The 13,560-nt window shown below is 52.7% G+C and overlaps 2 protein-coding genes, 1 long non-coding RNA gene and 1 other non-coding gene across 4 annotated transcripts in view; 3 read left to right on the forward strand and 1 right to left on the reverse strand.

Moving 5' to 3' along the window:
- The first annotated feature begins 1,994 nt into the window (after nucleotides 1-1,994).
- On the forward strand, nucleotides 1,995-7,918 carry LOC112545208 (uncharacterized). Its single transcript, XR_003088675.3, has 2 exons — nucleotides 1,995-4,756; nucleotides 6,105-7,918. It is a non-coding gene; the product is annotated as an uncharacterized LOC112545208 (long non-coding RNA).
- LOC112545212 (Z30 small nucleolar RNA) lies at nucleotides 4,863-4,955 on the forward strand. The gene has a single exon (XR_003088679.1). It is a non-coding gene; the product is annotated as a Z30 small nucleolar RNA (small nucleolar RNA).
- Nucleotides 7,919-8,361: 443 nt separating the features above from the next.
- On the reverse strand, nucleotides 8,362-13,496 carry PEX12 (peroxisomal biogenesis factor 12). The gene is made up of 3 exons (XM_006119607.5): nucleotides 13,096-13,496; nucleotides 10,489-11,042; nucleotides 8,362-9,726 (listed from the first exon to the last, which is right to left on the reverse strand). The coding sequence occupies exons 1-3, from the start codon at nucleotides 13,219-13,221 to the stop codon at nucleotides 9,327-9,329; spliced, it is 1,080 nt and encodes a 359-aa protein (XP_006119669.3). The 5' UTR covers nucleotides 13,222-13,496; the 3' UTR covers nucleotides 8,362-9,326.
- Nucleotides 13,182-13,560, forward strand: part of AP2B1 (adaptor related protein complex 2 subunit beta 1) — a 103,691-nt gene continuing 103,312 nt past the window's right edge. The window contains exon 1 of the mRNA XM_089772151.1: nucleotides 13,182-13,200. The gene's annotated coding sequence lies outside the window, so the exon portion shown is untranslated. The remainder of the gene's footprint in view (nucleotides 13,201-13,560) is intronic.

A 13,560-nucleotide genomic window follows, 5' to 3' on the forward strand; every position in this document is an offset into this window, starting at 1 on the left:
CCACAATTTGTGTGAGCGAAAGGGGGAGGCTTTCCTGCCAGCCTGGATGGCTGAGGCTGACCGCATGGCTGTACACTACGGTCAGCCCCGCACCGCCGCCATCCGGGAAGCCCAGTGGGGGCCGTCCGGATCCGGGAAGCCCTGCGGGAGAGCTTCCTGGTGGAGGAGGAGGAGGACTGACCTCTCCCTGCATGCCCCACTGGGGCCTTCTTCCACCCTACCCCCCTTCCCCTTTCCCCTCCCTATCTACTGTAAAATAAAGACACCTGTTTTTGAAACAAAAACGTCTGTTTATTTAAGATAACTGGGTGTGGGAAGGGAGGAATGAGGGTTGGAGAGCGGAGGGGGAAACCTGGGACGAGGGAGCTGGAAGGGGAGGGAAGGGAGGAAGGGAAAGGAAAGCTCAGGGGTGGGAGTCCGGCTGCCTCTCCCGTCTCGCCACACTGCGGGTCCGGGGGCGTCGGTGGGAAATGGTTGTGGAGGGGGGGGGCAGGAGGGACAGGGGGTGTGGAGGAAGAAGGAGCGGAAGCAGGAGCGGGAGCAGGAGGGGGAGGGGGAGCAGGGGGAGCAGGGGGAGGAGGAAATGGGAAGCGGTCGAGCAGGCTCTGGAGGTGGCCTCGCAGGGCACGGCCCTGCTCCTCCAGGGCCTCCAGACTCCTCCGGCGCAGCCTCAGGTCCTCCTGGACCCAGTGGTCCTGGGTGCGGAGCTGTTGATCCAGGAACCGGAGGTGCCGCCTCTGGTAGTCCTCCTGGTTCCTGGCTGTCCTGCTTGGCCGGGCACGGGCGGCTGCTGCAGGCGGGGTGGTGTGCCCTGCAGTCCCAGGTGCTGCGGCTGTGGTGCAAGAAGACCAGCGGTCAATTACCCCAGGGGCCCAGGTGTGTGAAACCCAGCTCCCCTCTGCAAGGCCAGGGCCCCTGCAGGATCCCCAGCTGCTGCTCCGTGGTGGGCAAGGCCCAGGCGCACGGTTCCGGGGCTCCCTCTCGCCCCAGCCCCCCGTACACATAAGGGGAACACGAGGGTACTCACAGGTGGATGCCTCCCCGGCCTCTGATGATGCAGGCAAGCGGCTCTGTGGGGTGCCTCGGGGGTCCTGGGTCCTGGGAAGGCTGGCGGCAGGCTCCTGGCTCTCAGAGCCCTCTTCCTCCTCCTCCGTCTCCAGGAGCGGTCCCTCTGCCCCGGGGTCAATCACGTCCCGGGGGGCAGGGACGGCATGAGCCCCCAGGAGGCGGTCCAGCGCGTGGAAGTGGGGGCAAGCCTCCGGGTCGGCCCCTGGCTGGCAGGCCCGGGAGTAGGACTGCCGCAAGTCCTTAATTTTGTAGCGGACCTGCTCCCGGCTGCGCTGGTGGCCCCTGGCGGCCAGGCTGGCAGCCATGCGGCCGTAGATGGCCGCGTTCCTGTGGCTAGTGTGGAGATCGTGGACATTGGAGGCTTCCCCCCAAACCTCGATGAGGTCCACGATCTCCGCACTTGACCAGGCGGGCGCCCGCCTTTTGCGCCCCCGGGCAGGCTCCTGGGAGCCGCCAGGCTGGTCCTGGGGAGCAGTGGAGGGCTGGGAGCCCTCGGATGGCTGGCTCATCCTGTGGCAGGTGCAGGGTCTGCTGGCACGGGTGCTGGCAGCCTTGCAATTGGCACAAACTGTGTAGCCAGCCCGTGGCCCTTTAAGGGCTCTGGGGCCGGGAGGGGGGCAATAGAGTTTCCCTGGTGTTGGCCAGAGTGGCCACCAGGGAAACCTGGGAAGGATTAGCCTCCCACTAGTTCGAATTAAGGGTCTACACAGCCCTTAATTCCAACTAGCTAGTTCGAACTAGGCTTAATCCTTGTAAAATGAGGTTTACTTAGTTCAAACTAAGCACTCCGTTAGTTCGAATTAAGTTCGAACTAACGGAGCGCTAGTGTAGCGCCTAGGAAAGTTAGTTCGAACTAACTTTGTAGTGTAGACATACCCTCAGAGACTTGAGTTCTACTTTCCACTGAACTTCCTGTATGGCCTCAGGCCAGTGCCTGAGGGACAGCGTTTCAAAGGTTTTTAGGCACTCTGAGATGCAGCTAGGCCTCTAGTGGGGTCTATAAAGCACTGATCCTTCTAGGTGCTTTTGAGGCTGTAGTGACTGGGGGAAAACACCAAACCAACCCTAACACACTGAAATCAATACAAAAATATTGATTGGTAACAGTCGGCATGAGTACAATCAGTGGGTGATGCACATCCTAGCCAGGAGTTCTTCCCCCACAGGGCAGCATGGGGGGCTGAGAGCCCAGGCTTTCTGCTGCATGGGGAGCTCCCCTAGCTGCCACCCATGCTATTAGCTCTGCTCCCTTCTGGGAGCCCAGCTACTGCTGGGATTCTCGGTTGCTGTGAGGAGCTCCGGGAGGCTGACTGTCCCCCGGCTCCCCGGTGTCACCCAGGAGTCGGACAGAGAGGCAGATGGATTCTCAAGAGGGGAGCCTGGAGCCAGGAGCCAGGGAGCAGCAGGGCCCTAGTTAGAAAGGCCCATCCACCCCAGGCTGATGGGCCGGAGCTGTGAGCTGGTGGGAGGTTCACTGCAGGAAGACTTTCCTGTCAATTTCCTGACTCAGGCAAGTGCTACAGAATTGACAAAACATAATGTAAGCGGGGGAATGATCCCGCTATTGTGGGGAACTTTCCTGGCTTCTATACACCCCGGTGAAATGAACCAGCGAAAGGATCTGAGTCCCCGCTCCCACTTCCTTTACCCCACGGCTCCCTGATCCTGAGGGCTCCCCCTCCACTCTCCTGAGTAGCAGAGCCCTTGAAACCCCAACAAGGCTGGGCCCAGGTTTCCTGGGGCTTAATCCCTGACCTTGTAGTCACTAGGGGCAGGAGTTAGAGTGTCCCCACTCCGAGGTGCTCTCTTCACACTGCAGACCTTCTTGGCCCAGTGATCACTTCATAAGGTTCAAAGCAAATACAATTTATTAAACAACAACTGATTAAAGAGAAAAGAATAAGACAAAATGAGAATGGTTAAATGAGAACACACAGCCCTGCTCTGTAGCACAGGGACATCAAAACAGCAGCCTGCAGAGTGTAAGGACAGTCCACAGTCTCTTCCTTAGAGGCTCCTTAGAGTCCTTGGATGTGCTGCAGGGGGCTGCAGGCTGGACACATTTGCTCTTGCAGTGACCACACAGCCTCAAGCTCTAAGTGGCTAGACCCCTCTCCCAGTCCAGAGCCTCTCCCCACACTTTGCAGTTCCCAGCTGCTCACCACATCCAACTGCAGGCTGTGCTGTGTGGCCAGTCTCTAGCTTCTTGCGTTGCTTCTCTGTTCCTTTTGGCACTCTGAGCACTGCCAGTCTGCTGCTCAACACAGGGTCTGCGCTCTTGAGCTGTGTGTGTCAGGCTCAGCTTCTGCAAAAACTGCCCCTCAGCACACAGCTTGCTTTGCTAGGGCAGTCGATCAGCTCCCTGTTTTTGCAGGACTTCTTCACACAGCTTGTCCTCCTATTTCAGCTCTCTGTCTTTTCAGGACCACTTCTGCACACAGCTTGCTTGTTCAGAGAGAGAGCCAGAACAATCCCAGCTCACAGGGAGGACGGGGCCTGGCCTCTCACTGTCCTCACTGGCCTGTCCAACCTGTCAATCAGGCTGAGCTCGAGTGTTGGCTGCTTTCCATTGTCTCTGGGGTCAGTCAGTCTCATGAACTCTTCTCCTTCAGATACTGTGAGCTGGCAAACCAAAAACTCCCACAGAGTTTTAGTAAGGAGTAACAGTCCCCTTACAATAAGTAACCAGAGTGTGTACGGGACACTGAGTCCCCCTAATGACACCAACGAATGCCCCGCGCCTCTGGGAAAGTGGAGTTGTAAGGTTGGGGCAGTGAAGTGCTTGCCTCGGCGAGAGCAAAGTGGTAGTGCAGATAGGTTGACATAAGCTGCTGTATGTTAACCTAACTCTGAAGTGTAGACAAGGCCTCTGTTCCTGCAGGGGCAAGCGGTGGAGGCAGCAGCCCTGGCAGGGGAGAGCAGAGATTCTGGACCAGACCTGAGAGTAGAAGGATGAACCTCCACCCCCAGCCGCAGGTGAGGCCCCCCCTGTTGCTGAGGTTCCTGCCCAGGATGGAGCAGTGGGGTGGCCTTCGCCACAGCAGGGAACTCATCTTCTTCATTGTCCTGGCTGGGGGGGGAGGGGAGGGTCTCTGCTCTGCCTGGCCAGACTGCAGCCTGCCCCACACCTTGTAAGTGGGCAACTTGGGCCCCTCCGCTGTGCAGGGAGCCAGCTCCTCCCTCCCCCCCCCCACTGCCAGAGCTGCCCTAGCCCCGGCCTGCTGCTGCTGTTTCATTGCCAGCAACAGCCATGATAAACACAAACATGGAGATGGCATGAGCTTCCCTGGGCATAACCCACTTCTTCAGACACGTCCAGATCCAAGAGAGAACAAGGGAAGGGGGAGGAGGAAAAGAAGAAAAACGAGAGTGAAGATTGTTCAAGTGCCCCACCCCTTGTCCCAGGCCCCTCCCTCTTGTCCCAGACTCCGCCCCCCAGCGCTCCATGTATCCTCCCGCCCCAGCATAGCCCACTGCGCGTCCAGAGCTCTGCCCACTGGTCGCGTCATCGGCCCCCGTGACCCAGGCGGGGCGCAGTGATTGGCTACGAGGAGGGAGGGACGCACGCGCGGGGTCGCCGAGCGGCCTGGCTGCGCGCCGCGTGGAGCCGGGGACCCGAGTCACTGGGGCGCGCGGAGGCGGGGCTGGTTCCAAGGGCCCCGGGCCGCGCGGGAGCCACGTGGGCAGGGTGAGTCGCTGCGCGCTCAGTCCCGGGGCTGCTGATCTCGCGCGGAGCCGGGCTGGCCGCTGGGGCGGGGCCGTCACTCGGCTCGGGGGAGAGCGAGAGGTGCCTGGAGCGATGATGAGTGAAGCGGACTCTGACCTGGTATTGCCCAGTTTGTCTGGCTCTGACCAGGGCGTGATCACAAGATCTTCTCTCTGAGCCGGCCTGGCTGCCGCCCTGCGGAACGAACCGGCCGCCGAGTACGCGTGGGCATCCCGTGGGGCTGATTGAACTGTGCGCCTAAGCAGCCACCTGGCAGCAGCTCTTCGTGGGGAGAATTAGAATTCAGTTTTAGCTCCTTATAGAAAGCGTTACGCAGTCAATTGAGTTGGGACTAGGGATGTGAAATGTCGGTTAATTGAACAGTTGAGTAACCTCATGAATTCTTATTGGTTACTCAACTATTCGATAGTACCTGGGGGCAGGGCCAGCAGCCAGCGTGCTCCAGCCCAACTCCCGGGGAGCCCCCTGCTGCTCTGCTCTGCTGCCTCTGTAGCAGATGCAGCAGCACAGGGTGCCAGGCAGGAACTGGTCTGCTAGGGGAGCTAGTTTAAAAGCCAGCTCCCCTTGCGGATCAACTGCCTGTCACCCCACACTGCTGTTGCCTCTGATAGAGGCAGCAGCACAGGGTGGCAGCAGCCCCTGTCCGGGGTGGGTGTGAGCTCCTGGACCCAGCACAAGCCGGGCTGCCTGCTGGACTCCTAATACACTTTAAATGCAAAGCCACAGCAACAGCAGCAATAGGTCCTGGATCCAGTGTGAGCCAGGACTGAGCCAAGCTGCTGGCCAGCCTGCTAAAAAAAATTTCTGATGGTGGAGCAGGGAAAATGTGTGTAGTCTAGAGTATTAACCTATAAGCTTTTGCTTAAATGGTTAATTGATTATACTATTACATCTCTAATTGAGACTGCTACATCTTGACAGTTCAGAGGATATAGTGAAAGTAGGTTCAAATCCTTTAAGTTCTGTCTTACCCTTTTAATGTTGATAGAAATGTAGCCGTGTTAGTCTGGTGTAGCTGAAACAATACAGGACTATGTCACACTTTAAAGACTAACAAGATGGTTTATTAGATGATTTATTAGTGGGTCTGGCCCATGAAAGCTCATCATCTAATAAACCATCTTGTTAGTCTTTAAAGTGCTACATAGTCCTGTCTTTTTTCACCTTTTAATGTTGGATGTTATATCATTGTATTTGCCTTTTTGCAGCTTGTAAATGCTGCTAAATTGTCATTGAGCAAATTATGCAACAGCTGTTAATAAGGTTAATCTCTAAACTATGTTCTAATTCAGCTTTCATTTTCTTTCAGGTTTGGATGACAGTTTCAGGGTTGGCTCTGTGGTCACATGAAGGATAATGGAATAACTGAAGCATCAAATGCAATGTGGTATTTTTGTCAGATTAGGGTCGGAGAGGAGGCGGGGAGTGGGAATGGGGAGTCCCAGACCACCATAACTGCTCGGGAAGCTTGCACCTAACTCCTACCCACCCAGCAGCAGCACGTGCTGCCTGAGCAGCCAGAGCTGGTGCAGTCCTGAACACCCAACCCCTTTCCCGCACGCAGAAAGGCAGCAAGGGAACAAACTCCCCAGCACGCGATGGACCAGCATTTTAGGTGGGGCTGGCGCAGTCTGGGATTCATTCTCCCTCCTCCCCCAGAAGGCAGAGGGGAATAAAGTCTCCAGCGTGTCAGCTGGAGCCGACGCAGTCCGGGACTCCCCCTTTCCCCCATTCCCAGTCTGCACAGGAAGGCATCAGGGACGTGATGAACCAGGGTTTCAGGTACCGTGCTGTTTAGGGCTCAGGGGAGCAGCCCACGTACTTCCTGGACTTTGGCCTGCAGCTGCAAGATCCCCAGGTGCTGGTGCCTGTCCCCTCCCCCTGCCCCACCACTCACCGGCACCCTGTCCTCTGCCCCAGGCCCTTGCCCCGGCACCCATTGGCCCCAACCCCCCTGTCCCTTGCCCTAGCACCCATTGGCACCCTACCCCTGTCCCGGTACCCCCTTCCACAATACCATGTCCCCTGCTCCCACCAGCACAATTGGGGCCACATTAACGAAGCTTGTGGGGGTTTTGGAGGAGTTTTTATTTTGCCTCTCACCTGTGTGGCCCCAACTGACTTTTGTGTGGGTCAGTGACCCCTGACACAAAACAGGTTCCCTGCCCTTCTCATAAAGACAATGCAGAAACTTTTTATGTTTGACATAGTATTTTATTTAAAAATGAAGCCTGGCCAACAAACCCCCAATTGGGGCCAAGCCCCCATCTGCCCACAGCATCATAACATTCTTGCACTCCCCCTTCCCCCAAACCTGAACCTTTCATACACTGGAACCCCCTGCCCTGAGCCCCTCACATACCCCAACCCAAATTCCTGTACCCTCATATCCACAAGCCTGTGGCTTGCTTAGTACCTTAACACTACATCTGACCCCAACACTGCCCGGCCTGAAGCCCCCTCCCCAACCCAGCATCCCCTTCTCCACCTCCTGCTGTACCCGGATTTCCTCCAGAACTTGCACCTCTCACCCCTTCCCACACCCAAATCCCTCATTCCCACCCCAGAGCCTACACATCCTGTCTCAATCCAGCGAGGGTACGGCTAGACTGCAGGAGTTTTTCAGGATTCCAGAGATATCCCAGAAAAACTCTTCTTCATCCAGGTATGCGTTTGTTCTTCCACTTTTTTTAGTGGAAGAGCAAACGTGCTCTTTTGGTCACCCCTATATTCCTCTTTCCACGAGGAATAAGGGGGCTTCCAAAGAAGGGGTTTTTCTGACATTTGGTCCAGTCTAGACAGGCCAAATGTTGGAAAAACCTCTTCTTACAGAAGAATTGGGGAAAAAAGCAGCAGTATAAGGGTTGGGGATAGCAAGTGATGGAGAGGAGGAGAATAGAGAGGAAGGGGTGGGTGGTAGATCTTGGCTTGTTCTGTCATTTAAAAAGTGATCTGGGGTGTAAAAAGGTTGGAGACCACTGTCATACGGTTATATTGCTCTCCTGGAGCGTCTTAGGTATCAATTTTTTAAAAATTGCTGGAAAATATTTGCTGAAGCAAGATGTAATGAATGACATGAATTAATATAAATTCTGAGCTATATTAAAAGCTGTGTAAAATCTATTCAATCTTGGATAATCTTTCACTGAATGACCTCTTTCATTCAGGTGAGGTGAGGTATCTGTATTTATAGATCCCAAAACTATTTGTGGAGGCAGCCCATGTTAATAGCCCATGCCTCCAAAGGCAGAGGTAGCCATTAGCCAGGGTCTGGTATTTAAAGTGACAGCTTTCATTTTAACAGTATACAGGAGTTTGGGACTCTTCTTGTGCTTCAAAGGATTTAAAAAAGTGTGGCTCTTAATGTGAAAGATGACAAGTTCTTTGCAGCAAGTTGTCAGAAGGCTAAACAGCTGGTTCTGTAACAAACTGTAATAACATGCCAGCTGCGCTAGTCCACTGCTGCCCTCTGTAGAAGTTTCAGTAGACAACAGAGCACACACTTCATGAAAACCCACTCTCTTTCAGAGTGGCTAAAATTAGTCCTGCTTGCCGAGATCAGTCAGAGCGCTGTGGAAGCAAGATAAACTTTAAAATTACCAGGAGTCAACTTCAATACCCTGCTGCTTAGTGATCAAAGGAGACATTGCAGCATGAGGTGCTAAATGAAGCTATACTAATTTGGTTTTAGGTGTGGCCAGTTTAAATTGAGGCTGGCCAAGTTGCAGCCCAATGCATGGCTCCTTTTCAACACAAGGGCGCTATTCTGATTACAGTTCCCGACATGTGATTTTTATTTTGATCAATGATCTCCCCCAACTGTCCATATCATATGATGAAAGCAGCTGCAACTTGACCCAGTCCATGCAACTATAAGCCTTCAGATGAGCCTGTTAGCAGTGGTTTAAACCTTAAGTGGAATGAATCTTAGTATCATGCTAAATAGGCAGAGAGGACCAGCTTTACTACATCAGCAGTTACTAGCAGATTTAAGGATACATTCAGCAAAGTAAATCTGAATCAGGGTAGTTTCCAATTTTAATCTGGCTTCAGTCACATACTGAATAAACCCAATTCAGAAAGAAGGGAGTCTGCTTGCTCCTGTTAGCATTGCCTGGCTTGCTAACTTCACCTGAGCCATCCAAGGGGAGATTTGCAGGGGAGCAGGGGGACAGCTTAACCTGACTGGTAGGTACAGCCCTGTTCTGTAAAAGCTCTCTTGTGAATGCCAAGATGAAGTAGTCTTAAGAATGTAGGAAGTGCCAGGCTGGACCCAAGCAGAGCTTCATTTAGGCCTGTATCTGTCTATGATAGTGGTTTGTACTAGAGCCTTCTGGTTGAATCTGCCAACCTCGCCCTAGCATCTCAGACTTGGATAGAGCCTGATTGCTCTGCTAATAGACTGTCACTGTGCCCTTTGCTGCTCTAGCAATGTTAGACACAGTCCGGCTGGCTGAAAAGGTGTGCTCAAGAAGCTAGAGTGTGCAGTGCTTGAACCCGTTAGGGATCTGCTTTGTAAGTGTCAGTGCAGTCAACTTTCAGGGGAGTACAGTTTGACTAGGTGCTGCAACTCTGTAGCATAGCCCGTGATGGGGCACCTTTGGTGACTCTTGACATACGTGTAGACACAGCGATAACAAAATACAAAGCCGGACGTGGAAAGGACTGTATCGTTGGCTCGGATTTTGTGGCACAACGGGCACACGGTCTTAAGTGCTGGCAAGAGGGGTGAGCGTATGCCATGATCCAGGTGCACAGGTGGCGGAGGAGTAGGCAATGCAGTCAAGGATTTGATGGTCTCCTGGTTCTCAGATGAGTACCACCAGTCCAGAAACTGCAGGAAGAACACACCCACGGAGAGGCCGGTGGACAGGGATACGGCAATACCTCCCAATGCTTTTTTCACTGTGGATTGCACTTGCTCCTTAATGCTGCAGAAGGGAGTAAGATACAGGTAGACAATTAGCACTCCACCTTGTCACCTGCCTGCAAACTACAGTGCTGACAGACAATAATTTCAGAGGCAATTCCCAGCTCTACAAATCAAAGAGGCTTCAGGGCTAGTCACCTACTGCTTTTTTTTTTAAGGGGGGGAAAAAAAAAAGCTTGTTACACATTCCTGATGTTTACAATGTTATTTAGAATCGGAAACAAAAAACAGGTATTTCAGGTATGTATAATTTGCTCTTTGATCACAGCCTGCATGAAATGTGGAAAGTTGGCTGAGGCCCAGTAGTTCTTAGTGGGAAGGAGCGGGATTGGGCTACAAAGGAATTCACTCATGGGTTGTTGTTTCAAAGCAGGCTGAGGCTGGGAGTGTTCACAACTCAGTGCCTTCTGTGCAGGATTTCTGTAGAAACAGAATTGCTAATCCCAGTCCAGTAATGGACAATTTACCACCAAAGTGGGTAGGTAGGCCCATCTCAGAAGGGCTCCCAAGGACTGAATAGGTTCACAGAGACTGAACCCATGCAAGTTAAGGCAGATTTGCTACTGGGTACCTCTGATGTTTGACTTTGTTTCCCTTCTGCTCAATGTGGCCTTCTTTGAACACGTTTCAAAATTATAGGAGCTCTCTTTGATCCCCGTACACTGAGACAGTTTTGTGCTATAGAACCATCTGGGTATAGAACGACAGCTCCAAATAGTCCCACATAGAATTCTAAACTGTACATGGCTCCTTTGAAACTTACCTGCATGCTACCTGCTGGCCTGCAGTCGCTTCTGCTAGTTTCTGCTCCAGTGCCTGGATGTCCTCTGCTGTCAACCTAACCAGACGCACACCAGCCAGGCCCAGCAGTGGGGAATGATGCTGAGCCTTCCCAAGAATGTAGCACAACTGCTGGCTGAGAAACCAGCCCTCCCAGGCCATGTTTACAAAGGGATAGGCAGCTAAAAAGGCCCTGTAAAAGCGCTTCCAAGCTGATGATGGAGGATGGATGGAATATTCATCCTCTTCCCTCAGACTGGAGACCAATTTCTCCAACTTTGTTTTCAGGTAGGGAATGAGAACCAACAAGAGGAGAGACTTCCAGTGTTGCTTCTTTGGTAGCCCAGCACTGGCCAACTGCTGCAGCCCCTTTCTGTCTCGCAATGGTATCCTCTTTAGGCCATAGAAGTTTTCTGAAAAAGAGGCACTACACTTGGTGAGAAAATGCTGCTGGAGCAACAGATCCAGGAGGGCGTAGATCTCATCGAACCAATGCCAGAGGAAGCCGTAGCAGCCAGGATTGGATTCAGCAAGCACCTAGCATAAGTGGAACAGGGAAGGAAGCAGTGTCAAAGGGCAACTCAGTTAAAGCAATTCTGGTCTATGTATCCAGTATAAGAAACAGACTGGAGCAGTGATCAGAATAAAACACTGGCTAGTAGAACTTTGGTCCTTTGGAAAATTAAATCATTCAGTTTGTTACCAGTATACAACTGGCAACGTGGTATCAATGTGTGCAGCCAGCTTAAAAACTGGTTCCCCCCAGCACCGTCTCCATGGGGAGAAGAGGCAGGGACACAGCGGAGAAGTGGCAGCACTTCCGCCTTTGAAATGTAGCAGGGCTCTTGCTCCATTTCAAAAGTAGAAGCACTACGGGGAGAGCTGGGGACTCAAAACAGTCCCCTGTTGGCCCCACACTCCTGGCACTTTGCTTTTGAAATGTACAAGAGCTATTCAATTAGTTGATTAATCTAAATCAACATAGTGAGTAAAGGGCATTTCACCGGGGACACATTCCCCAATAATGAAAGTGTGTCTCCTACAATATTATCTGACTGCATATGTATCCTCACTGAAACAGGGTCTCAAAAGCACCGTGTATATTTGTGTTTTCTCTCCAGGATCATTTGTTCAGAATAGATGCCTTGGTACTTCATGTCTGGAACTAAACTAGCATTATCGGCAACAGTCAGAAGAACTTCGACCTGGGCACTAATCCCGCATGTGCTAGAGAAAGAGGCAGTCTAAACTAGGGATGTAAAAGTGTAAATGACTAACAGGTTAACTGAGTGGTTACTTATCGGTTAACGGTGTTGGTTACACTCAGCCTCCCAGGCAGGCGGCTTTGCTACAGCAAGGGCTGCCGGCTCTGCTCCTGGGAAGCCTCTTCCCTTGTTCCTGGGGAGGCTGTAGCCTGGTTAACCATGTAACTGCTGAAAAAATCTCAGCAGTTTTTGAAAAATGTACATTACATTGTTACATGATTTTAAACATCCCTTGTCTAAACACAAAACTTGGAGCCAAGACCTGAGCACCAGTCAGTCCTACTTCTGCTTTTGTCTTCATCTGTTTCTTTGGCAAGCCACCTAACTTCACTGCTTGATTGTCATTTGGAGAGAACATTTCACTCCCTCACAGGATTGTTGTGAAGACAAGTTTATGTTTGTACAGTGGTCTGAACACAGGAGGTGCTAATCAGTGCAGTAATTATAGGCAGTTTATCCCATGCTTTGACAGCACAAAAGAAACATCGCATACCTGCCACCCAGGGACTTGTTTTCCACACAAAGGAGCCCTTTAAGTTTCTGGGGGTCCAGAATTCTCAGCTCCTGGGCCATTATAGTATCAGCCATGGAGAGGTTACAATCTGTGCAAGGCTGAGCCAATGCATCTACTCAGGCATAGGAGTTCTGTATCCTAAAACTGCACTTTGCCTTTTTATAGCACCTTCCATTCAAGTCACTAAAGTGCTTTCCCAACATGACAAACAACTCTCAACCTCTCTGTGAGGTAAGTCTGTATTATCCCTCATTTTACAGAGAGAAAAACCAAAGCATGGAGAAATTAAGTGACTTGCCTAGGTCTCTGGAAAATCAATGTCAGAGCCAGGAAGAGGCTACAGGAGTCCTGAGACTGCTTTAACCATTAGCTTGTACCTCTCCTCCTGGATAAGGTAACTGACCCCAAGTACATGCTTGACACTGACATTAAAATTATGATTCAGCTGGAACACTGTCAGTTATCTTCAGAATTATGACACAAAAGCTTTGTCTGTGCAGGATGGAGTAGAAAATCCCTGCCACAATTTGTTTCCAGTGAAAATACTGGCAAGTGTCTATCCGTAATATAACACAACTGCACCAATGTTTTATAAATGCAACTGAGCCAAATAGTCGATGAGACTTCAATTCTATATGCAAAAGCTCCTAAGTGGAGACTAAGGTACCAGTGCGCGGTGGGATACAGACATTAGGCCAAGTTAAAAGGTGTAACACCAAACTCACTTCAAGTCCTATTTTCACATTCACATTTCTCATGCTCTACCTCCTCCTCCCTAATGGGGGGCTGGGGGAGGAGGGTCCATCTTTACCTTGGCCACGTGCTGGAGTGCAGGTCTCACGGCTGACATCAAGCTGTCCTGGGCCACCACCTCAAAGATGGACGGTGTGTCATCGCTGGCGGAGGCGGCTGTGAGGTGAGCCCCGCGCTCTGCCATGGCGCCCCCGTGCAGCAGGGACTGAGAGGGGGGAGGTTTGTCCCTCTCAGCTCAAGGCAGCGGGCTGCGGGCGGGGCAGGTGCGGTGACGTGCCCCACCCTAGGGGTGCGCCGCGGGACCCGCCGTGCCCAGCAGCGCTGGGAGTCCCCGCGGCGGCGCTGAGGGGCCCTGGGCTGGCTCCTGGAGTCCCCTGGGGGAGGGGCAGCCCGGGGGCGTGCGAGTCACGTCAAACGCCCGGGGAGGAGGGAGGGAGGCGGGGCGCGGGAGGGGGGCGATTGGGGGGGGTCTCCCGGCCGCACACTTACCCCGGGGCCGGGTCGCCCGGACCGGAAGTGGGGG

This window comes from Pelodiscus sinensis, chromosome 21 (assembly GCF_052426305.1).
Source record: "Pelodiscus sinensis isolate ZL-2025 chromosome 21, ASM5242630v1, whole genome shotgun sequence".
NCBI lineage: Eukaryota > Metazoa > Chordata > Testudines > Trionychidae > Pelodiscus > Pelodiscus sinensis.